This window comes from Callithrix jacchus, chromosome 16 (assembly GCF_049354715.1).
Source record: "Callithrix jacchus isolate 240 chromosome 16, calJac240_pri, whole genome shotgun sequence".
Lineage (NCBI taxonomy): Eukaryota > Metazoa > Chordata > Mammalia > Primates > Cebidae > Callithrix > Callithrix jacchus.
Genome location: NC_133517.1, coordinates 29,256,768 through 29,281,413, shown reverse-complemented (window position 1 = coordinate 29,281,413; position 24,646 = coordinate 29,256,768). Strand labels below are relative to the sequence as shown.

Here is a 24,646-nt window from a genome sequence, read left to right as displayed (position 1 = left end):
TTCTTTTTTTGTTATGTCCTTCCCTGTTTTTGGTATCAGAGTGATAATGACTTCATTGAATGATTTAGGGAGGATTCCCACTTTCTCTGTCTTTTAGAATGGTGCCAATAGGATTAGTACCATTTCTTTTTTGAATGTCTGATAGAATTCAGCTGTGAATCCCTCTGGTCCTGGACTTTTTGTTGTTGTTGTTGTTGGCAGTTTTAAAATTACCATTTCAGTCTGGCTGTGGTCAGTTCAGAGTTTCTGTTTCTTACTGGTTTAATCTAGAAGGGTTGTATATTTTCAGGAATTTATCTGTCTCCTCTAGGCTTTCTAGTTTGTATATGTAAAGATGTTCATAGTAGTCTTGAATATTTTTTATTTTTGTGATATCAGTTCTTATATCTCCTGTTTTGTTTCTAATTGAGCTTATTTGGATCTTTTCTCTTCTTTTTTTGGTTAATCTTGGTAATGTTCTATCAATTTTGTTTACCTTTTCAAAGAACAGCTTTTTGTTTCATTTATATTTTGTATTTTTTTGGTTTCAATTTCATTGAGTTCTGCTCTCATCTTTGTTATTTCTTTTCTTCTGCTGGGTTTAGTTTGTTCTCGTTTCTCTAGTTCTTGAGGTGTGACCTTAGATTGTCTTATTTGTGCTCTTTTAGAGTTTTTCATGCAGGCATTCAATGCTGTAAACTTTCCTCTTAGCACCCAGAGGTTATGATAGGTTGTGTCATTATTATGGTTCAGTTCAAATTTTTAAATTTCCATCTTGATTTTGTCGTTGACCCAACAATCATTCAGGAGCAGGTTATTTAATTTCCGTGTATTTTCCTGATTTCAAATGTTCCTTTTGGAGTTGATTTCCAGTTTTATTCCACTGTGGTCTGAGAGAGTACTTGATGTAATTTTGATTTTCTTAAATTTATTATGACTTGTTTTGTGGCTTGGTCTATCTTGGAGTATGTTCCATGTGGTGATGAATAGAATGTATATTCTGCAGTTGTTGGGTAGAATGTTCTGTATATATCTGTTACACCCATTTGTTGTATGGTATAGTTTAAGTCCATTGTTTATTTGTTAACTTTCTGTCTTGATGACCTGTCTAGTGCTGTCAGTGGAGTATTGAAGTCTCCCACTATTATGTTTCTCTCTATCTCATTTATTAAAGACGAGAAGTAATTGTTTTATAAATTGGGAGCTCTAGTGTTAGGTGCATATTATATGTTAGGTGGTATTTTCCTGTCGGACTAGTCCTTTTAGCATTATGTAATGTTCTTCTTTGTCGTTTTTAACTGTTGTTGCTTTAAAGTCTGTTTTGTCTGATGTAAAAATAGCTATTCCTGCTAGCTTTTGGTATCTGCACGAAATATCTTTTTTCACCCTTTTACCTTCAGTTTATGTGAGTCCTTATGTGTTAGGTGAGTCTCTTGAAAAAAGCAGATACTTGGTGAATTGTTACCCATTCTGCCATTCTATATCTTTAAAGTGGAGCATTTAGGCCATTTACATTCAGTGTTAGTATTGAGATGTGAGGTACTATTTTATTAATCATGCTAGTTGTTGCCTGAATAACTTTTTTTTCTTTTTTGTTTTTTTCTCATTGTATTATTGTTTTATAGGCCCTGCGAGATTTATGCTTTAAGTAGGTTCTATTCTGAGGCTTTGTTTCAAGATTTTATAACTCCTTTAGCAGTTCTTGCAGTGCTGGCTTGGTATTGGCAGATTCTCTCAGCGTTTGTTTGAAAAATACTTTTATCTTCCCTTCATTAATGAAGCTTAGTTTCATTGGATATCAAATTCTTGACTGATAATTATTTAAAGAGGCTAAAGATAGGACCCCAATCAATCCCTTCTGGCTTATAGATTGTATGCTGAGATGTCTGTTGTTAATCGGATAGATTTTCCTTTATAGGTTACCTGGTGCTTTTTCCTCACATCTCTTAAGATTATTTTCTTTGTCTTGACTTTAGATAATCTGATTGACTGTGTGCCTAGGTGATGACCTTTATCGTGATGAATTTCCCGGGTGTTCCTTGACTTTCTCGTATTTGAATGTCTAGATCTCTAGCAAGACCAGGGAAGTTTTCCTGGATTATTCTTCACATAAGTTTTCCAAACTTAGATTTCTCTTCTTCCTCAGGAATACCAGATATTGTTAGGTTTGGTCATTTAACATAATCCCACATTTCTTGGAGGCTTTGTTCATGTTTTAAAATTATTTTTCCTTTGTCTTTGCCGGATTGGGTTAATTCGAAAGCCTTGTCTTTCGAAAGCTCTGAAGTTCTTTCTTCTACTTGTTTGGTTCTGTTGTTGAAACTTTTTAGTATATTTTGCATGTGTCTAAGTGTGTCTTTCATTTTCAGAAGCTGTGACTGTTTTTTTATTTATGATTCTTTTTTTTTTTTTTTTTGAGACGGAGTTTCGCTCTTGTTACCCAGGCTGGAGTGCAATGGCGCGATCTTGGCTCACCGCAACCTCCGCCTCCTGGGTTCAGGCAATTCTCCTGCCTCAGCCTCCTGAGTAGCTGGGATTACAGGAACGCACCACCATGCCCAGCTAATTTTTTGTAGAGACTTGTTTCACCATGTTGACCAGGATGGTCTCGATCTCTTGACCTCGTGATCCACCCACCTTGGCCTCCCAAAGTGCTGGGATTACAGGCTTGAGCCACTGTTTTATTTATGATTCTATTTCTCTAGAAGTTTTTTCATCCATTTCTTGTGTTATTTAAAAAATTTCTTTAAGTTGCCTTTCACCTTTCTCTAGTGTGTCCTTGAGCTATTAATAATCAACCTACTGAATTCTTTTTCTGGTAATGCCGAGATTTCTTCTTGGTTTGGATCCATTGCTGGTGAACTAGTGTGATTTTTGAGGGTGTTACAGAACCTTGTTTTGTCATATTACCAGAATTGTTTTTCTAGTTCCTTCTTATACTGTGTCAGAGAAAAGATCTTGGACTCAAGAGCTGCTGTTCAGATTCTTTTAAACCACAAGGTGATCTCTTGATCTGGTTTGTTTCCCCCTTCCCCTATGAATGGGGCTTCCTGAGAGTGGAACTATATCGATGGTTATTTTTCTTCTAGGTCTAGCTATCCAGTGGAGCTACTGGGCTTCAGGCTGGTATTGGGGAGTGTCTGCAGAAAAAGCATTTACCCCAGGCTACAAGCTTTCCTGTTGAGAAAGTAAGCAGGGCTTTCAGGCCTTGCCTCTTCTTGCCTGCCATGGCTTCTGTTCTTATAACTGTACTTTCTATCAGTCACCTATTCTCTGCCTCTGCCCAGGAAAATTTACATTCTGTCAAAATTATTATAGTGTTCAGCTGGAAGTCTTTTTCTCAGTGTGGCCCTTCTCCAATTCCACTGGCTATCCTCCTGAAGGACCCCTGTGAGATAAAAGTAAAAAAAATGGCTTCCCTGGGGACTGGGAGTGCCTTTAGGGCTCTCTTACCACTGCTTCTTCTACTTTTCTTTTTTTTTTTTTTTTTGAGATGAACTTTCACTCTGTTACCCAGGCTGGAGTGCAATGGCACAATCTTCACTCACTGCAACCTCTGCCTCCTGGGTTCAAGCGATTCTCCTGCCTCAGCCTCCCTAGGATTATAGGTGCCCGCCACCACACCCAGCTAAGTTTCTGTATTTTTAGTAGAGATGGGGTTTCACCATGTTGCCCAGGCTGGTCTTGAACTTTGGACCTTGGGTGATCTGCCCGCCTCAGCCTCCCAAAGTGCTGGGATTACAGGCATGAGCCACTATGCCCAGCTTTTTTTTTTTTTTTAAATGGGGTTTCACTCTGTTGCCCAGGTTGGAGTACAGTGGCATGATCTTGGCTCACTGCAGCCTCTGCCTCCCGGGCTCAAGTGATTCTCCTGCCCGAGTCTCCTAAGTAGCTGGGATTACAGGTGTGCACAACCATGCCCAGCTATTTTTTTTTTTTTGTATTTTAAGTTGAGCTGGGGTTTCACCATATTGGCCAGACTTGTCTCAAACTGCTGGGCTCAAGCAGTCCACTTGCCTTAGTCTCCCAAAGTGTTGGGATTACAGGTGTGAGCCACTATGACTGGCCTGCTTCTTCTGCTTTTATGTTTTGCTCAGTTCTCTAAATTTGTTTTCGCTCTAGGTAAGGTTAAATTCTTCTCCCGTGATCTGGATTTTCAGGTTCTCCAGTGAGGATGTATGTTTGGAGGCAGACATTCCCCCTCTCACACTTTGGGCACTCACAGTGTTTTGGCTGTCTCACAGGGTTTGCAGCAGCAAGTCGCTTCTTTCAAAGGGTCTGTGAATTCTTTAGGTTTTCCTGTTATGTTCTTGTGGTGGTTCTTGGAGCAAAGTTCACATTGTGAGTCTCCACATGCTGTTTTGTCTGTCCAAGTGGGAGCTGCAAGTTAGTCCTGCCTGATACCCACCATTTTCTCCAGGTGACCTCCGTAAATCTATATGTCCAGTTATCTATTGGGAAAGGCAAACCTGTATTTTGGACATAGTATATTAATTGATAACATTAGGTTATTGGAATTACTATAATTTGAGTACCAGCCATGTATTCATTTACTTATTTGTTAACTGATTAATTCAAGTGGTTACCTTCCAGTCAGTATTAATTTCACCTTAGGTATTTTTCTTATGGAGGTTAAAAAAAAGGTTTTGTGCCTGTCAACAATAACTCTAAAATCTATTTAATCATTTTCTACTTGCTTCTATTCATAATCAGATCACATAGAGACTTGTTTCATTCTCATGTGGTCCTTGCTCAGTTGATATACTCTGCTCTTTCAAGGACTACTCTTTGCAGAATCCATGGCTTTCCGATTACAAGGCTCTGTGCTTCTTTTCAACTGATTGCAGTATTTATGAAGTAGAAAAAAAATTCCTAAGTTCCTAAAAGATTTAATTTTTAAAAGCCTCTTCAGAATACTGGTTGATCATTAGTACTACCACCACCACGATTTATTTTACACTCGCTTTTTACGTATCTAAGAGGTATAAAACATTGTCCTTTTCAGTGAGGGTCTTAAAGTCTTGTATATGAACACGTAACTTGATGGTGAAGATTAAATGCTAAGTAGACAATAACAGCCATCAGTATTGCAGGTAATGATAAACATGGGCTGAAGTAGTTGAAGTAAGATACAGGCTTGGAATGAAAGTAGGCAAGTATAGAGGAGAGGGAAGAATATTCTAGATGGAGGGAATACTGTGAGGAAAGGCTTTCAAGTAGGGATCTGGACAATGGATTTGCTAAAAAAAATTTATAGATGGTTTTTAATTAGAGCAGGTAAATGACTAGTAGGAGATAAGACTGGAAATGTAGTTAGTCTACATTGGGACAGACTCGAATGACAGCATTGCAAAAGATTAAGTTTTATATGTAGTTGAGAGGAATTAATATTTATGAGCAGTGCATGATGCATTAAAGGAGTATTTTAGGAAGCTCAGTTTGACATGTAAAAGCAAGGAAACCATTGCCATAGTTTACGGATGAAGAAAGAAAGAAACTCATGTGCATTGAGTACTCTGTGCCTCCCACTCTGCAGGACTGTTGAGAGTGACGTTTGGAATGGAACAAAACAAGCTGTCTAAGGCATATAATGTAAAGCAAGAGCAGTTAATTGTATGCTGATCTCTGGGTCAAGTCCATGTTTAGAGGATTATAGCAGGAAGTAAACCAGCAAGAGTCAGAGGAAGGAAACAGGGAGTGTCTGAAAGGCCCCAGTGGAGATAAGAATTTCCATGGTTGAGTGTTGTAGTGAGCTGAGAGAATGAATAGGTTATTTGGGGCAAACTTTTAAAATAAGGTATAATATTTTATGCAGACAAAGGCATATTACAGTTAAAGAGCTTGATGAATTTTTATGCAGTGAACACTTTACCACATGCTTTACCAATATCATGGCAGCTTCCCTGATGCCCACTTCAATTGGTTAAACAACTCTGAAGGAAACCACTATTCTGATTTCTCCCAGCTTAGTTGGGCCTTCTCATTGGTGTCAGACAGTAGACTCTTGTGATAGCTCATTTTTCTCAATATTGTGAGAGTCATCTATCTTGTGAGAGTCATCTATGTTGCATTTAATGGTGTAGTATTTCATTGTGACAGTCACCTATGTTGCATTTAATGGTATAATATTTTATTGCTATGTAGTATTCTATTGCATGAGTATACTATAATTTACATTGTACTCATTATGCTATTATACATATTTGAATTGTTTCCAGTTTTGAGCTATTAGACATAATACTGCTATGAACAGTATTCTTATATGCATACGTTTCTCTTGGGAATATATCTAGGATTGGAACTGTTGGGTCATAGTTATGAATGTATTTGTTGTTCATATATAATGTCAAAGAATGTCCGTTTATCTTCCCAACAGCAGTATGAGAACTCTCCACATCCTCATCAACATTTGATATCTTCAACTTTCAAAGTGTTAGCTATTATTCTGAGAGGTATAATAGTAATTAAGGTGGGACGTGGTGGCTCATGCCTGTAATCCCAGCACTTTGGTAGCCTGAGGAGGGCATATCACGAGGTAGTTCAAGACCAGCCTGACCAACGTAGTGAAACCCTGTCTCTACTAAAAATACATAAATTAGCTGGGCGTGGTGGTGCATGCCTGTAATCCCAGGTACTCGGGAGACTGAGGCAGGAGAATCACTTAAACCCAGGAGGCAGAGGTTGCAGTGAGCTGAGATGGTGCCAGTGCACTCCAGGCTGGGCGACAGAGCAAGATACCTTCTCACCAAAAAAAAAAGTAATTCATTGTAGTTTTAATTTGTATTTCTCTGATAACTAATTCAGGTGAGCATCTTTTCATATGCTGGTTGGCCTTAGGCTAGCCTCTGTTGTAAGGTAGTATTTGGAATGTTTTTCCCACTTGAAAATCTGCATTGTCTGTTTTAAAATTTTTTCTACCTTTCATTGGCTTACAGGGTTCTTACATATTCTGGATTCATATCATTTGTCAGATATGTATATTGCAAATATCTTTCTATACTCCTAAGGGTACGTTTTGGTGAATAGAAATTCTTTTTTAATGAGGCCAGGTGCAGTGGCTCACACCTGTAATCCCAGCACTTTGGGAGGCCAAGGTGGGTGGATCGCTTTTTTGAGACAAGCCTGGCCAACATGGTAAAACCCAACTCTATTCTTGTTTAATGGAGGCTAAATTATTAGCCTTTTCCTTTATGGTTAATGCTTTTTTGGTATACCATTTAAGACATCTGTGTCTCCTACAAGTTTATGAAGATAACTTCATATTGTTTTTGGAAGCATTATTATTGTATCTTTCCTATTTAGATTTACAATCTGTCAGCAATTGAGTTTTATGTATGTGAAGTAGAGTTCAATATTTTTCTTTCTTTAAAAAATATATGGACATTCATTTAATCCAGCAGCATTTATTGAAAAGATAGTCTATTCCCCTCTGCAGTGTGGTGGCACCTTTGTTGTAAACCTGGTGACTGTAACTCATATTGAGAAATAATGGGTCTGTGGAGGTAAGATGCAGTGTTGACTCCACTGTATGTAGATGGGTCTTAAAAAGAAGTTATATCCTAATGAGGAGTTAAGTTCATTTACAGCATGGTTGATCTGTCAGTAATTGGGAATATGTTACAGGATTGTTTTGCTTTCTCCCTTTTATTTTTGTTTTTAAACTATGGAAGTAATTTCAGATTTATATAAAATTTGTAGAAATACTACATAGACTACTGATTTATCCTTCACCTTGATTCCCTATTGATAGCATTTTTGAATCATCTGGGAATAAGTTGTAGACATGGTGTCCCATTACCCCTTAATATTTCAGTGTGTATTTCTTAAGGACATGGACACTCTTCTATCAGGAAGTTAACTTTAATCCATATTACCATTTAATCCAGACTCCATTTCAGATTTCACTAATCATCCCAAACCTTTACAGCTCCAGGATCTAATCAAGACCATGTGTTACATGTACATTTCTCTCCATTCTACTTCAATCTGTAACAGTTCCTCAGTCTTTCTTACCTTAACATTTATGAAGAATATGAGATCACAGAGTTTGTAGAATGCCCCTCAATTGAGTTTTTCTGGTGTTTGCTCATGATTTATGCATTTTAGCATGAATACCACAAAAATGATTTGGACTTACCTTGGTGCTTTGTATCAGGAGATACCTGAGATTAACTTTTCCCATCACTGACGACTTTTGTCATGTGATGAGGAGTATGCCAGGCTTCTTTGCTATAAAGTCAATTAAGCTGTATGTTTTGTTATTGAATAATAAGTGATAAGTTTTCTGAGGAGACTATGTGTGTATGTGTATATCTGTATATATAAATACTCTGCTCCATACCAAGCTTTCTTTAACCTTCCAGATTTAGCATCTGTTAATGATTCTTGTCTGAATCAGTTGTGACTCTGACGTTTGCCGAAGGGTGATTTTTAAAATTCCACTATCTTTTTCAGATTTATTAATTGGCATTGTACCCAAGGGTAGCACTTTTGCTTTTCCCTCATCTTTTTGTTTGCTTATTTATCTCACTGTAGACTCTTGGATTCCTATTCTACTTAAAGGTTTATAATCTGTGACTATCATTATCTGTTTTGTTGCTTAAATATTCCAGGTTTGGCTAGTGGTACGGACTCTCCAATTGACTCCTTTGCCCTTTTGATATTTCTCCGTCATGCTCTGGACATTCTTACTTTTTGGCACAATAAAGTGTTCCTAGGTTATCTTGTATTTTCCTTGCCCCAGCCCTGGAGCCAGCCATTTCTCCATGGAAATCTGGTTTCTCAGTTAATCAATTTATTTATTCAACAAATATTTATTCAGTGACTGCTGTTTTCCAGGGATTTTTTTTTTTTCTATAGAGCTATTCTAAGTGTTAGTAACATGTTGTTTTTTGAAAACTAGTTGTAGCATTTTTTTTTACACACCACATATAGGAATTCAAAATTCTTATGTATATGTGTACTCCTAATTAGCCTTTTTATATTTATTATTGGAAATATAGAAATTTCTTTTAATATATCTAAGAACCACAAAATATTGATGGTGTGTTTATAGTGTCAACACAATAGCCTTGTCTGGTAGCAGTGGCTTACCCCTGTAGTCCTAGCACTTTGGGAGGCTGAGGCAGGAGGATTACTTGAGCCCAGGAGATCAAGAACAGCCTGGACCTTGTCTCAAAAAAATAAACAAACAACAACAAAAAAACCCAAAATAAAATAACATTATAGCCTTATAATACACAAGAAACCCTATGTGATGATTATCTTTATGAAGCCTGGATCCAACTCTCACACACTCAAAATAATAATACTTAACATCACTTGGAGCATCACTTGGAGGCATCTCATATTTTGAAGTTACTCTATAAATGTTTTCTGTGAAAGCATTACTGTATGCACATGTGGGGGTGTCAGTCTAGTTCTGTATGAAAGAGATGGAGATACTTTGCTCTAGGAGTTGGAAATATTTTAGCATGGGTTTTGCTTTTCTGCTTCTCTTCTACTTTCCTTCACAAAGACCAGTTTGTAACATTTCTAAGACTGTAGTCTTACTTTCAAATGAGGAATTTATATGAGGTTATTTATTTATTTAAATGATATGAATACAACACTTTCACCTATTTTAAAATACAATTTATGATATGAGTGGCAGACAGTACATCTCAACAGTATATTCAAATCACCTCATTGGTGATTTTCAATCATATTACTTATTTATTGCCTTCCTTAAATGATGAAATCTTTCAAATTTTTTGTTTTCCTTTTTTTCCCTATTTGAATCTTACGCTATTTGTGACTATATGATGATTGCAAAGTAGAATTCAAAATGACATAAATCTTGGACAACAGATTAACACGTTAATTATTAAACAGAAGTCTTTATGAAATTTAAAATTTAAACTAAAGGCATAGACAGGTATGGTGTTTAAAAAATACCTTTGGAAAACTGTTAGGCAGTTTCTAATAAAGTTAAACATAAACCTGCTCTGTGACTCAGCATTTTTCTTGTTGTTGTTGTTAATTTTTTTCCTTATCTAAAACTAAAAGGCCTATTAAATAGTGTTGAAGGTAGCTTTTTACATAATAGCCCCAAATTAGAAACAAACCAAATGTGCCATCAACAGCAAAATGCAAATTATGGTATTTCATTCAGTAGAGTACTATGTAGTGATTTTAAGAAGTTTAAAGTACTAATATATGCAAACAAAATTATGTTGAATGAAAGAAGCAAGATAGACAGTGGGACATGTTTAGATATGAAGAAGCAGCAAACGAATCTATAATGCCTGAAGTCAGAATGGGTAACCTGGGGAGGTGGATATTGACTTGGAAAGAGGCTGAAGGCACTTTCTGGGTGATGGAAATGTTCATATCTTGATATGATGGCAGTCATAAGTGTTTACATATGTAATAATTCACTGAACTACATGCTTAAGGTTTGTGAATTTTACTTACCCTTCAGTAAAATTCTGTAAGAAAGAAAGAAAAAGAAAGAAAGGAAGAAGAGAGAACCTCTTTATGCTTGACTTTCTTTTGCTGTTAAGTGAATATATTAAATCAGGGATTTGGACTAATTGAACTTAATATTCATTAGGTTAACTTTTCTTTGCTGTTCTTCTTTCTTCCTCCTTCTCTGTCCTCCTCCTTCTCGCTTTATTTTTCCCTTTTCCTTCTTCTTAACTTTGATTTTATTCCTGTTATTATGCTCTTCAGTGTTTTCACATTAATTCTTTAGAAATGAAATGGGCAGTGTATTGACTCTTGTTGAGTTGCTTATAACCTGGATGCCAATTTTACATTTGTGTCAGGCTCTGCCTCCCCTTGGCTGGTACTTTATGCCAGCCCCAATTTCTCTGCTGCGATAAGTGGACCCATTTTTATATGTAATGAATGGGATCTTAAATGTATGGTACAAAGGCATGATTCAAATAAAATATCAGAGGATTTACAGTGAATTTCACTTTCTATAAAAGCTTTATATTCATCTTCATGATTAGTTAGAACATATATACATATGTTTTAACTAAACTTCTGGTACTTAAAATAGCGTGACATAATTTTACATTGTGTGTTTTTTTAATTGTGGAATTTTTCAAATTTTACACAAGAGAATAAGATAGTGAATGTCCCTAGTATCCCTCACCAGCTTCAACAATTACCAGCTCATGGCAGCCAGCCAATCTTGTTTCTCATCTGTCTCTCCCTAGATTACTTTGAAGCAAATCTCAGATGTATGATTTCATCCGTAAATGTGTCTTTAAAGATTCATACTGAATTTTAAGATAACTCTTAAAAAACAAATCCCAATATCACTATCAAGCAAACAAAACAATAACTCCTTAATATTAAAAATGTCCAGAGTGCAGATTTGTCTTACTGCCTCATTAAAATTTTTTAAGAAATTATTTTATGTTTTTAGAGACAGGTCTTGCTCCATCACTCAGGCTAGAGTGCTGTGTTGTGATCAAGATACACAAGAAACCCTATGTGATGATTATCCTTCTGAAACCTGGATCCAACTCTCACATACTCAAAATAATAATACTTAACATTACTTGGAGGCATCTCATAGTTTGAAGTTACTCTGTAAATGTTTTCTATGAAAGTACCATAAACTCAAACCCTTAGTCTTAGGTGATCTCCTTGCCCCCTTTCCTCCAACCCAGCCTCCCAAAGTGCTGAGATTACAGGCATGAGCCACCACGTCGGCCTCACTCTTTTTATAATTGGTTTATTTGAATAAAGATTAAAATGAGGATCATTTATTGCATTTGGTTGATAATGTCTGTTTAGTTTAATTTTTAAGGTATAGAATCCCTTTTTCATCTTTATTTTTCTACATAATTATTTGTTTAAGAAACCAGCTCATTAGTCCTATAGAATTTCTGTGTTCTTGGTTTTGTATTTCTTGTAAACTGATAACCTAGAGGCTACACAGATTCAGGTTTGAAGTTTTTGGTAATTGTTTTATAGGTAGTTTTGTCTACTTCATGTTGTACTACATCAGAAGGCTTTTTAATTTCTTGTTATCTTTTATTTTGTGATTCTTTTAGATAGATCAGTAGGTCCAGTTATCCTAGCTGGTTCGTCCATTATCATGTTTCCCATAAAGTTCTCCAGTTGACCTAATGATCGTAGAAGCCTGTCAATGCCCATTGCCAAGAAGATCCATTATTTTATCAATAGTTGCTAGATGGGAGGGTCATCTTTTCTGCATTTATTGACTGGAATCCTTCTAGCTAATGAAGAACTTTTCCTTCATTATCTGTTTTCTTTGAGTATGATTTGTTCTGTAAAGTCAAGGTAAGTACTTAGTTATTTCCTTTTATTTACCAGTCTCATGCTTTGGAAGCAACCATTTCTTCAAGAATTGTTGTTTTTCTGAAGTTGGGAAATGATAATTATAAACCAGACTCTGTATGCTGGTGATCCTCTTTGCTTAAAGGACTGCTTATGGCTTTTAGGCCTCTTAAGTGGATACTTAAGCTAGGAAATACCATGCGTTTTTTTTTTTTCTTAGGAGAAAATACATCATGAATTCGTTTTGATGTTTTCAGTTCAGATTTAAGACTACAGGGTTTTATGTACTGTATGTGATTTTATATTTGTGTCTCTTTATATACTAAAAATCTTTCTAATGTTAATTATTTCTTTTTAATTTTTATTTATTTATTTATTTATTGAGATGGAGTTTCGCTGTTGTTACCCAGCCTGGAGTGCAATGGCACGATATCGGCTCACCGCAACCTCCGCCTTCTGGGTTCAAGCAATTCTCTTGCCTCAGTCTCCCGAGCAGCTGGGATTACAGGCGCGCACCACCATGCCCAGCTAATTTTTGTATTTTTAGTAGAGATGGGGTTTCACCTTGTTGACCAGGATGGTCTCGATCTCTTGACCTCGTGATCCACCCGCCTCGGCCTCCCAAAGTGCTGGGATTATAGGCATGAACCATCGCGCCCGGCCGGTTAATTACTTCTTTAATCTATTTTATGTCTCTCTATATAATAATTTTATAATAGCAATTGCACTGAGACAGAGGGACACCAGTATTATTAACACCATGATTACTGGAAACAGTTTATGATTTGTTTTCAGGGTTTTAAAAATGTCTTTAGGATATGTGGTTATTTGACTGTATTTTAAAGTTATTTGAAATAATTACCCTTTGTATGATTAAGGCCACCAATTTTATTTACTGTTCAGTTTTAATTGCTTTGTTTTCTGTTTTTTTTTTTTGAGACGGAGTTTCGCCCTTGTTACCCAGGCTGGAGTGCAATGGCGCGATCTCGGCTCACCGCAATCTCCGCCTCCTAGACTCAGGCAATTCTCCTGCCTCAGCCTCCTGAGTAGCTGGGATTACGGGCATGCGCCACCATGCCCAGCCAATTTTTTGTATTTTTAGTAGAGACGGGGTTTCACCATGTTGACCAGGATGGTCTCGATCTCTTGACCTTGTGATCCACCCGCCTCGGCCTCCCAAAGTGCTGGGATTACAGGCGTGAGCCACCGCACCCGGCTCTTGTTTTCTTTTTAGAGATTTCTTTGTCTTCATTTTGATTTAATTTTGTTTGAATTAAGTTAAAAGCATATTACTTGTTACTAACAATGTGATTACTGAAAACAGTTTAAGATTTTTTTTTCTCTTTAGGATCTTATGGCTATTTTACAGTGTTTAAAGTCTTTTGAAAAACTTCTCTCTGTGCTTAAGTCACCATAAATAGATTTAGTTCCAGTTTTCTTTCGATTTTAGGGATTGCTCCCCTACCCCTTTTGGATGAAATTTTGATTTCTATAATTATATAAAAATATTCATGTTTTCAAAGTAAAATCTATAAAACAGTGTACATTCAGAGACATATAGCTTCTATTCCTCCTGTTTGTGCCTTCTTCCTATAAGTAATGTTTTTTTTAAATTGTACTTTAAGTTTTGGGATACCTGTGCAGAATGTGCAGTTTTCTTAAATAGGTATACATGTATCATGGTGGTTTGCTGCACCCATCAACCTGTCATCTACATTCAGTATTTCTAATGCTATCCCTCCCATAGCCCTCTACCCTCTGACAGGTCCCGCTATCTGATGTGCCCTTCCCTGTGTCCATGTGTTCTCATTGTTCAACTCCTACTTATGAGTGAGAACATGTGGTGTTTGGTTTACTGCTCCTGTTTTAGTTTACTGAGAATGGTGGTTTCCAATTTCATTTATGTTCCTGTAAAGGACGTGAACTCATCCTTTTTTATGGCTGCATAGTATTCCATGGTGTATATGTGCCACATTTTCTTTATCCTGCCTATCATTGATGGGCATTTGAGTTGGTTCCAAGTCTTTGCTATTGTGAACTGTGCTACAATAAACATATGTGTGCATGTGTCTTTATAGTAGAATGATTTATAATCTTTTGGGTATATACCCAGTAATGGGATTGCTGGGTCAAATGGTATTACTGGTTCTATATCCTTGAGGAATTGCCACACTGTTTTCCACAGTGGTTGAACTAATTTACACTCTCACCAACAGTGTGAAAGCATTCCTATTTCTCCACATCCTCTCCAGCGTCTGTTGTTTCCTGACTTTTTAATGATTGCTGTTCTAACTGGTATGAGATGGTATCTCATTGTGGTTTTGATTTGCATTTCTCTAATGACCAGTGATGATGAGCCTTTTTTCATGTTTATTGACTGCATAAATATCTTCTTTTGAGAAGTTTCCGTTTATATCCTTTACCCACTTTTTGATTTTTTTTTTCTTGTAAATTTGTTTAAGTTCTTTGTACATTCTGGAAATTAGCCCTTTGTCAGATGGATAGATTGCAGAAATTTCCCCCCATTCTGTAGGTTGCCTGTCCACTCTGATGATAGTTTCTTTTGTTGTGCAGAAGCTCCTTAGTTTAATTATATCTCATTTGTGAATATTGGCTTTTGTTGCCATTCCTCTTGGTGTTTTAATCATGAAGTCTTTGCCCATGCCTGTGTCCTGCATGGCATTGCTTAAGTTTTCTTCTAGGGTTTTATGGTTTTAGGTCTTAGGTGTAAGTCTTTAATTCATCTTGAGTTAATTTTTGTATAAGGCGTAAGGAAGGGGTCCAGTTTCACTTTTCTGCATATGGCTAGCCAGTTTTCCTAACGTCATTTATTAAATAGAGAATCCTTTCCCCATTGCTTGTTTTTGTCAGGTTTGTCAAAGATCAGATGGTTGTAGATGTGTGGCATTATTTCTGAGGCCTCTGTTCTGTTCCATTGGTCTATATATCTGTTTTGGTACCAGTACCATGCTGTTTTGGTTACTGTAACCTTGTAGTATAGTTTGAAGTCAGGTTGCATTATGCCTCCAGCTGTGTTCTTTTTGCTTAGCATTGTCTTTGCTATATGGGCACTTTTTTGGTTACATGTGAAATTTAAAGTGTTTTTTTCTAATTCTGTGAGGAAAGTCAGTGGTCGCTTGATGGGAATAGCATTGAATCTATAAATTACTTGGGGCAATATGGCCATTTTCACGATATTGATTCTTCCTGTTCATGAGCATGGAATGTTTTTCCATTTGTTTATGTCCTCTTTTATTTCCTTGAGCAGTGGTTTGTAGTTGTCCTTGAAGAGGTCCTTCACATCCCTTGTAAGTTGTGTTTCTAGGTGTTTTATTCTCTTTGTAGCAATTGCAAATTTGAGTTCACTCATGATTTGGCTCTCTGTTTGTCTGTTATTGGTGTAAAGGAGTGCTTGTGATTTTCGCATACTGATTTTGCATCCTGAGACTTTGCTGAGGTTGCTTATCAGGTTAAGGAGATTTGGGGCTGAGACCATGGGGTTTTCTAAATATACAATCATGTCATCTACAAACAGAGATAAGCTGACTTCCTCTCTTCCTATCTGAGGACCCTTTCTTTCCTTCTCTTGCCTGATGGCCCTGGCTAGAACTTCCAGTACTTCGTTGAATAGGAATGGTGACAGAGGGCATCCTTGTCTTGTGCTGGTTTTCAAAGGGAATGCTTCCAGCTTTTGCCTATTTAGTATGATATTGGCTGTGGGTTTGTCATAAATAGCTCTTACTATTTTGAGATATGTTCCGTCAATACTTAGTTTATTGAGAGTTTTTAGCATGAAGGAGTGTTGAATTTTATTGAAGGCAGTTTCTGCATTTATTGAGACAATCGTGGTTTTTATCATTCGTTCTGTTTATGTGGTGGATTACATTTATTGATTTGTATATTTTGAACCAGCTTTGCATCCCAGGGAAGAAGCCAGCTTGATCTTGGTGGATAAGCTTTTTGATGTGCTGCTGGATTCGTTTTGTCAGTATTTTATTGAGGATTTTTGCACCGATGTTCATCAGGGATATTGGCTCGAAATTTTCTTTTTAGTTGTGTCTCTGCCAGGTTTTCGTATCAGGTTGTTGCTGGACTCATAAAATGAGTTAGGGAGGAGTCCCTCTTTTTCTATAGTTCATAATAGTTTCAGAAGGAATGGTACCAGCTCCTCTTTTTAACCTCTGGTAGAATTCGGCTGTGAATCTGTCTGATCCTGGGCTTTTTTTGGTTGGTAGGCTATTAATTACTGCCTCAATTTCAGAACTTGTTATTGGTCTTTTCAGGGATTCGACTTCTTCCTAATTTAGTCTTGGGAGGATGTATGTCCAGGAATTTATCCATTTCTTCTTGATTTTTCTAGTTTATTTGCATAGAGGTATTTATAGTATTTTCTGATGGTAGTTTGTATTTCTGTGGGATCAGTGGTGATAGCCCCTTTATCATTTTTTGTGTGTCTATTTGAATCTTTTCTGTTTTCTTCTTTATTAGTCTGGCTAGTGGTCTATCTATTTTGTTAATCTTTTCAAAAAATCTGCTCCTGGATTCATTGATTTTTTTTTTTTGAAGGGTTTTTCATGTCTCTCTCTCCTTCAGTTCTGCTCTGATCTTAGTTACTTCTTGTCTTCTGCTAGCTTTTGAATTTGTTTGCTCTTGCTTCTCTAGTTCTTTTACTTGTGATGTTAAGGTGTCGATTTTAGCTCTTTCCCACTTTCTCCTGTGGGCACTTAGTGCTATAAATTTCCCTCTGAAACGCAGCTTTAGCTATGTCACAGAGATTGGTACGTTTTTGTCTTTGTTCTCATTGGTTTCAAAGAACTTATTTATTTCTGCTTTAATTTCATTATTTTCCCAGTAGTCATTCAGGAGCAGGTTGTTCAGTCTCCATGTAGTTGTGCAGTTTTGAGTGAGTATCCTGAGTTCTAATTTGATTGCACTGTGATCTTAGAGATTGTTATGATTTCTGTTCTTTTGCATTTTTTTGCTGAGGAGTGTTTTGCTTCCAATTATGTAGTCAATTTTAGAATAAGTTGATGTGGTGCTGAGAAGAATGTATATTCTGTTGGTTTGGGCTGAAGAGTTCTATAAATGTCTATTAGGCCCACTTGTTCCAGAGCTGAGTTCAAGTCCTGAATATCTTTGTTAACTTTCTGTCTTGTTGATCTGGCTAATATTGACAGACTTCATCTCCCACTATTATTTTGTGGGAGTCTAAGCCTCTTTGTAAGTCTCTAAGGACTTGCTTTATGAATCTGGGATTTCCTGTATTGGGTGTATATATGTTTAGGATAGTTAGCTCTTCTTGTGTCATTGATGCCTTTACCATTAGGTAATGCCCTTCTTTGTCTCTTTTGATCTTTGTTGGTTTAAAGTCTGTTTTATCAGAGACTAGGATTATAACCCCTGCTTTTTCTTTGCTCTCTATTTGTTTGGTAAATCTTCCTCCATCCCTTTATTTTGAGCTGATGTGTGTCTTTGTACGTGAAATGGGTCTCTTGAATACAGTACACCAATGGGTCTTGACTCTTTTATCCAATTTGCCACTCTGTGTCTTTTATTTGGGGCATTTAGCCGGTTTACATTTAAAGTTAATATTGTTATATGTGAATTTAATCCTGTCAGTATGATGCTAGCTGGTTATTTTGCCTGTTAGTTGATGCAGGCAAATATGATGCAATTTCTTTATAGCATCAATGGTCTTTGCAATTTGGTATGTTTTTGCAGTGGCTGGTACTGGTTTTTCCTTTCCATATTCAGTGCTTTCTTCAGGAGCTCTTGTAAGGCAGGCCTGGTGGTGACAGACCCGCTCAGCATTTGCTTGTCTGTAAATGATTTTATTTCTCCTTAGAAGCTTAGTTTGGCTGGATATGAAATCCTGGCTTGAATATTCTTTAAGAATCTTGAATATTGGCCTCTACTCTTTTCTGGTTTTTAGGGTTTCTGCAGAGAGATCCACTGTTAGTCTGATGGGCTTCCCTTTGTGGGTAACCCAGCCTTTCTCTCTAGCTTTCCTTACCATTTTTTCCTTCATTTCAACTTTGGTGAATCTCATGATGATGTGTCTTAGGGTTGCTTTTCTTGACGAGTATCTTTGTGATGTTCTCTGTATTTCCTGAATTTGAGTGTTGGCCTGTCTTGCTAGGTTGGGGAAGTTCTCCTGGATAATATCCTGAAGAGTGTTTTCCAACGTGGTTCCATTCTGCCCATCACTTTCAAGTACACCAATCAAATGTAGATTTGGTCTTTTCACATAATCCCATATTTCTTGGAGATTTTGTTCATTCCTTTGCCTTCTTTTTTCTCTAATCTTGTCTTCTTGCTTTATTTCATTAAGTTGATCTTCAATCTCTGATATCCTTTTTTCTCCTTGATCGATTCAGCTATTGATACTTGTGTATGCTTCAGGAAGTTCTTGTGCTACGTTTTTCAGCTCCATCAGGTCATTTATGTTCTTCTCTAAACTGGTTATTCTAGTTAGCAATTCCTCTAATCTTTTTTTCAAGGATCTTAGCTTCCTTGCATTGGGTTAGAACATGTTCCTTTAGTTTGGAGGAGTTTGTTATTACTCACCTTCTGAAGCATACTTCTGTCAGTTTGTCAAATTCATTCTCTGTCCAGTTTTGTTCCCTTGCTGGTGAGTTGTGATCCTTTGGAGGAGACATTCTGGTTTTTGGAATTTTCAGCCTTTTTGTGTGTTTTTTTTCCCTCATCTTCATGGATTTATCTACCTTTGGTCTTTGATGTTGTTGACCTTCGGATGGGGTTTCTGTGCGGATGCCCTTTTTGTTGATGTTGATGCTATTCCTTTCTGTTTGTTAGTTTTCCTTCTAACAGTCAGACCCCTCTGCTGCAGGTCTGCTGGAGTTTTCTGGAGGTCCACTCCAGACCCTGTTTGCTGGGGTATCACCAGTGGAGGCTGCAAAACAGCAAAGATTCCAGCCTGTTCCTTCCTTTGGAAGCTTTGTCCCAGAGGGGCATATGCTAGATACCAGCCAGAGCTCTCCTATATGAGGTGTCTGTCGACTCCTCCTGGGAGGTGTCTCTCAGTCAGGAGGTACAGGGGTCAGGGACCCACTTGAGGTGGCAGTCTGTCCCTTAGCAGAGCTCAAGTGCTATGCTGCGAGATCTGCTGCTCTCTTCAGAGTTGGCAGGCAGGAACGTTTAAGTCTCTGAAGCTGTGCCTACAGCTGCCCCTTTTTCCAGGTGCTCTACCCCAGGGAGATGGGAGTTTTATCTAAAAGCCCCTGACTGGGGCTGCTGCCTTTCTTTCAGAGACGCCCTGCCTAGAGAGGAGGAATCTAGAGAGGCAGTATGGCTACAGTGGCTTTGCCAAGCTAAAAGTAACTTTTTATCTCTTTTAGTTTTGGGTTTTTTTTTTAAAGTAAGCAAATATGTAGGAACACATGCCAAAAAAAGTAAGCAAATATGTATTTATATTTTATTTTCTCCTTTCTTAGACAAAAGATAATGTTAAAGCACACAGTATTTGATAATTTGCCTTTTTTTTCATTTAACATTATACCCTACATTGCTAAGGTATAACCTCCAAGGTATATTGTTAAGTTTAAAAAAAAGCAAGGTGTGTAGTATTCTTCCTCCTTTTATGGCTGTTCAGTGATTTATGGTATGGACATTTATGTAACTGGTGCTGCACTGATGTTGTTTAGGTTGTTTCCAGTCTTTTGTTTTTATCAATAATGCTGCTTGTACATATGTTTAATATTTGTGAGGAATAGGTGACATTTTAGTTTCAGGAAATACTGCTTATATTTACTCTGTCTTGGTGGTTATAGAAGAAAATTCAAAAAACCTTTTTAGGTAGTTAAGTCCAAGAACCACTGATGACTTTATTGTCAATGCTTAGTTATTTAATTACCAAAGTATAAATAAAAACATTCACAGATGATGTTTTTAATGATTAAATACATGCAGGCTTTCTGGGGTAAGTAATGGTAAAGTTCAGTACTTTAAAAAATAATATTCACGCTAAGCAGTCTAAGGATCTTCTGTTTACTATGTTTTAATAGTAATGATTTCACACACAAATTTTAATGTACAGAAAACATTGCAAAATTCCAAGAAAATTTTATTAGAAACTGTTTTCTTTGTTTTTGCCTTTGTTCATGGAGTTTCTTAGAAACTCTGACAAGTGGTCCATCATTCTTACCTTCTTCCATAGTAGTTAAATGTAGCATAAATATAGCTTGCATGATTTATTGTGAAGATATTTCATTTGTGTGCCTTTAATATTTTTTTTTTTTTAAACAGGCAGTATAACTCCAACTGTGGAACTGAATGGGCTTGCTATGAAAAGGGGAGAGCCTGCCATCTACAGGCCATTAGATCCAAAGCCATTCCCAAATTATAGAGCTAATTACAACTTTCGGGGCATGTACAATCAGAGGTTTGTATGTCTTTTTTGTTTTTTTTTTCTTAATATTTTATGCATGTTGTAAAAGTTTCTCAAACCCAAAAGAGTATTTTTGTTGTAAATCCAATTGATGCTTGGCATTTTGCATGGAATTTAGATAAAGCAGGTTCACAAGGAATATTTAAAGTAATAACTTAAAAAAAAACCAGTTTTCAGGAACTGTTTTTTTTTCTCTACCCCACAAACCTAAAAGATTTGAAGGAATTAGTTTTTATTGTGTCGTGAGGGCCCTGTGTTTGTTGCAGAGAAGACCAAGTCTTAAAGTCATTTCACAGTTGGTAGTGTTGACTTTCCAGTTGACTTTCTCATTCATTTACCAAGCAGAGCTCAGTTTTTTTTTGATCTGCCCAAATACATGAATGAATGTGAATGTTTGTAATTTACAGGGAATTTATTGGAGGGAGGAAGCATTTACTGTCTTTCTGCACAGTAACAGTAGAGATGGGGTTTCACTTTGTGATAGTTACAAGTATAACAGAAGTTTCTTTTAGAAACATGGCAGAAGTTTCAAAATAAAGTTTAGTGTTTATTTTTTCTGTTCATAAAACTCATTGTAGGTATGTGGAAAATGCAGAAAGGAAAAAAGAAAATAGAAATAAGGCTAAATTTTGCCACTTTTTATATATTCATGTACTTTACATTCTTTTTTCTTTGCATTTAAATATATTTAACCAAGTTGAAGTTGTCCTTTATATGCAAATTTTTAGTAGTTTATGAGATAAAGTACTACAAAATAAACATGATAAACAAAATATAAAGCATGATAAATAAAATATGATAGACATACAGTAAAATGTAGAAATCTTAAGTGTACCTCTTGATGACTTTATTTTATGTGTATATGTATTTATACTTTATTTGATGACTTTTTACAGATATATATATATCCTCCTGTGATTGCCACTCAGATCAAAATATAAATGTTCACATCACCTGAGTTTCTTCAGACCTCTCTGTGCTTGACACACCCTCCTCCCAGAAATAATCACTATTTTTTTTTTTTTTACCATAGACTAGTTTTTGCCTGTGGTTGAACTTTTTAAAACTAAACTCATATAGCATTAATGTGTGGCTTCTTTCACTTTGTATAATGATTTTCTTGTTTGGGGAATCATCCATGTTGCTTATATCTGGGTTTTGCCCTTTTCTATTGCTGGTTAGTGTTCTTTGTATGGATATATCGTAATTTGTGTATCTTCTATATGCAATATAGTACTCTCTCTTCACTTATGGCTATTTGTCATATCCTTAATTTTAAGAAATTTTTTCCTTTTTTCTTTTTTTTTTTGAGACAGAGTCTCACTCTGTCACCGAGGCTGGAATGCAGTGGTGTGATCTTGGCTCACTGCAACCTCTGCCTTCTGGGTTCAAGCATTTCTTGTGCGTCACCCCCCAGTAGCTGGGATTATAGGCATATGCCACCATGCCCGGTTAATTTTTGTATTTTGGTAGAGATGGGGTTTCACCATGTTGGCCAGGCTGGTCTTGAACTTCTGACCTCAAGTGATCTGCCCACCTCGGCTTCCCAAAGTGCTGGGATCACAGGCGTGAGACCCTGTGCCTGGCATGAAATGTTTTTGATGGCTGCATAATGCTTCATATGGCTTTATAAGGTATATAAATAAATATGTGCCTATTTTTTAATCATCTAGGTTGTTGGTGCCCCCTTTTTGTTAAGATTGCTGCAGTAAATAATCATTACGTAAATATTTTGTTTATATCACTTATTTCCTTCCTTCTATTACTATAAGGGGAATATTCTTTAAAAATAATAAAGTATTGCCCAATTACACTGAAGTTTGTACTAATTTCTTACAGTGTATGAGAATCCTTATTTTACTCTGACAACATTGAATTTAAAAAGTTTTTGTCTTTGATAGTTAAAAAGTAGTTTTTTTTTGTTTTTTTTTTTTAACTTACTCTGTCATCCAGGCTGGAGTACAGTGGCACGATCTCAGTTCACTGCAACCTCTGCCTCCCAGGTTCAAGCAATTTCTGGTTAATTTTTGTATTTTTAGTAGAAATAGGGTTTCACCATGTTAGAAAGGCTGATCTCAAACTCTCAACCTCAAGTAATCCACCTGTCTTGGTCTCCCAAAGTGTTAGGATTGCACTTCACCTGGCCATAAAGTAGTATTTTTAAAAATTCAGTTTATTGACTACTAGTGAGGCTGGACAGTTTTTCTTTTTAGATGTTTGTTAGTTTTTTATCTTTTTTGATTTTTCTATTATAATTTGCTAATTTTTATTCCATTGCTTCACCAGTTTTCAAATGTTTATATGTTGAGGTTGTTAGTTAACTTTCAGTATGTTTTGTTTGTTGTAATTTTCCTACTTTAAAAAATTTGGCTTTTAAGTGTGTATTTGTTTTTAATATCCTATAGTTTTAAAATTTTATGTGGTCTAATCTATTGATTTTTCTTTTTATTTCTCTCATTGGTTTTATGCCTAAGAAATTATTTCCTAGATTTGATCAGATATTTGCTGATATTTTTGTTATGGTTTTGTATATTTACTGATAATATAACTTAGATGTGTAGAGAGAATATTTAGTACATACATAATCTGATACTTTTTGACTTCTTGCTTGATAGGGGAAAAATTACCGTTTAATCTTACCCATTTAAAACTCAGTCCTATTCAATTGTAAATAGTTTCTTTAAATATTATTGTTTATTATTGTTTAGATTCTCCAAGGAGAATTTGCATACTCTTAGACTTCTGCCATTCCCTTTTCTTCTCAGCTATGCCTGGGGGGAACTTGCTGAATGCTAGAAAGGGAGAGGCACCTATACACCTTGCCTCTGTATAAGCATCTTGTGTTGTCCTTTAGTTCCTCTCTTCTTTGTGGTCATGTTCCTTGTCCACCAGGTGTGGAAACTTGCAGTTGACAGCTTCTAGTCCACTTTTTCCCCCTGGGTAATGCTTCCAGAGTGTATCTACCATCTTCCCCTTGCTAACTAGCCTAAACCCTCAGCTTTTCTTGGCTTCCTTGGTATATTTCGTTCTCTCCTGTAGCATCTCTGCTTCTAATTGTGACGCATCCAGTGGCAGGCTTCCCAGACCTCAGCTTGGTGTTCACACTGCATAGAAGTCACAAGGGACAACACATTTCTCTTGTAGTTGTTTTACTTTATCTTTTTCTATATAATATACCCATTGCCTTTATCTTTAGTGTGAGGTTCCTCAATATAAATAAATAAAGCTAGTTGCCCACTTCAGCACAGTAAATACTTTTGGTCACCTAAGTAAGGAACAGCTAGTCTATTGTATACTTATTTTATTGTTAATGTACTATAATGAATAGATTTATGAGAGTATGATATCTTAACAGTTGTTGTATTTTGATATCTACAGTCCTTTATTGAAATTTTGCTACAGTTCTGACAAGTGAATTTATTACTTTTAAATGGAAATAGACTAATTTTACTACTTCTAACTTTATTACTTTTAAAAAGTCTGATGGTAAAGCAATGAAAAGTCAGACACTAATCCCTGTCCTTATGGAGCTCATATTCTTGTAGGGGAGGTAGTCAGTCAATAAGAAGTGATTAGTCACTGAGAAGGTTACTTTTGATAAAGCCCTCAAAGGAAGAGAGAGAAAAAGCATGTGAGTGTTGAGAGAGAGTGAGTGTTCCAGTTTCAAGAAATAGCAAGTACAAAACCCCTGCAGCAGGAGTGTGCCTGGCATGGCCTCAGGAGGCCAGTGTAGCTTGATCAGAGCCCAGGGAGAGAAAAGACAGTATGTGAAATTACGCAGGGGTCATGTGGTTTTGATTTTCTTTTTTTTTTTTTCTTAATTTTCTGTTAAGAATGTTTGCATTTTTTCTTTATTGGCAGTTTCTAGTTCCAAGATCTAATTCTTATGGTTGTCTTGAGGGGTACAAGAATTTTATTTATGACTTCCCCAGAGTCATAAATAAAGGGTGTGCCTTAGGC

At 36.4% G+C, this 24,646-nt stretch overlaps 1 protein-coding gene across 9 annotated transcripts in view; it reads left to right on the top strand.

The window, feature by feature from the left end:
- Nucleotides 1-24,646, top strand: part of STAU2 (staufen double-stranded RNA binding protein 2) — a 332,019-nt gene that overhangs the window by 62,930 nt on the left and 244,443 nt on the right. For 5 of the 9 annotated variants that reach the window (XM_078352636.1, XM_078352635.1, XM_078352633.1 and 2 more), the window contains one exon: nt 20,545-20,680. The exons of the other annotated variants lie outside the window; for them this stretch is intronic. In XM_078352636.1, the coding sequence (XP_078208762.1) occupies nt 20,583-20,680 (98 nt within the window). In that variant the 5' untranslated portion in view covers nt 20,545-20,582. The remainder of the gene's footprint in view (nt 1-20,544; nt 20,681-24,646) is intronic. 9 annotated transcript variants of the gene reach the window in all.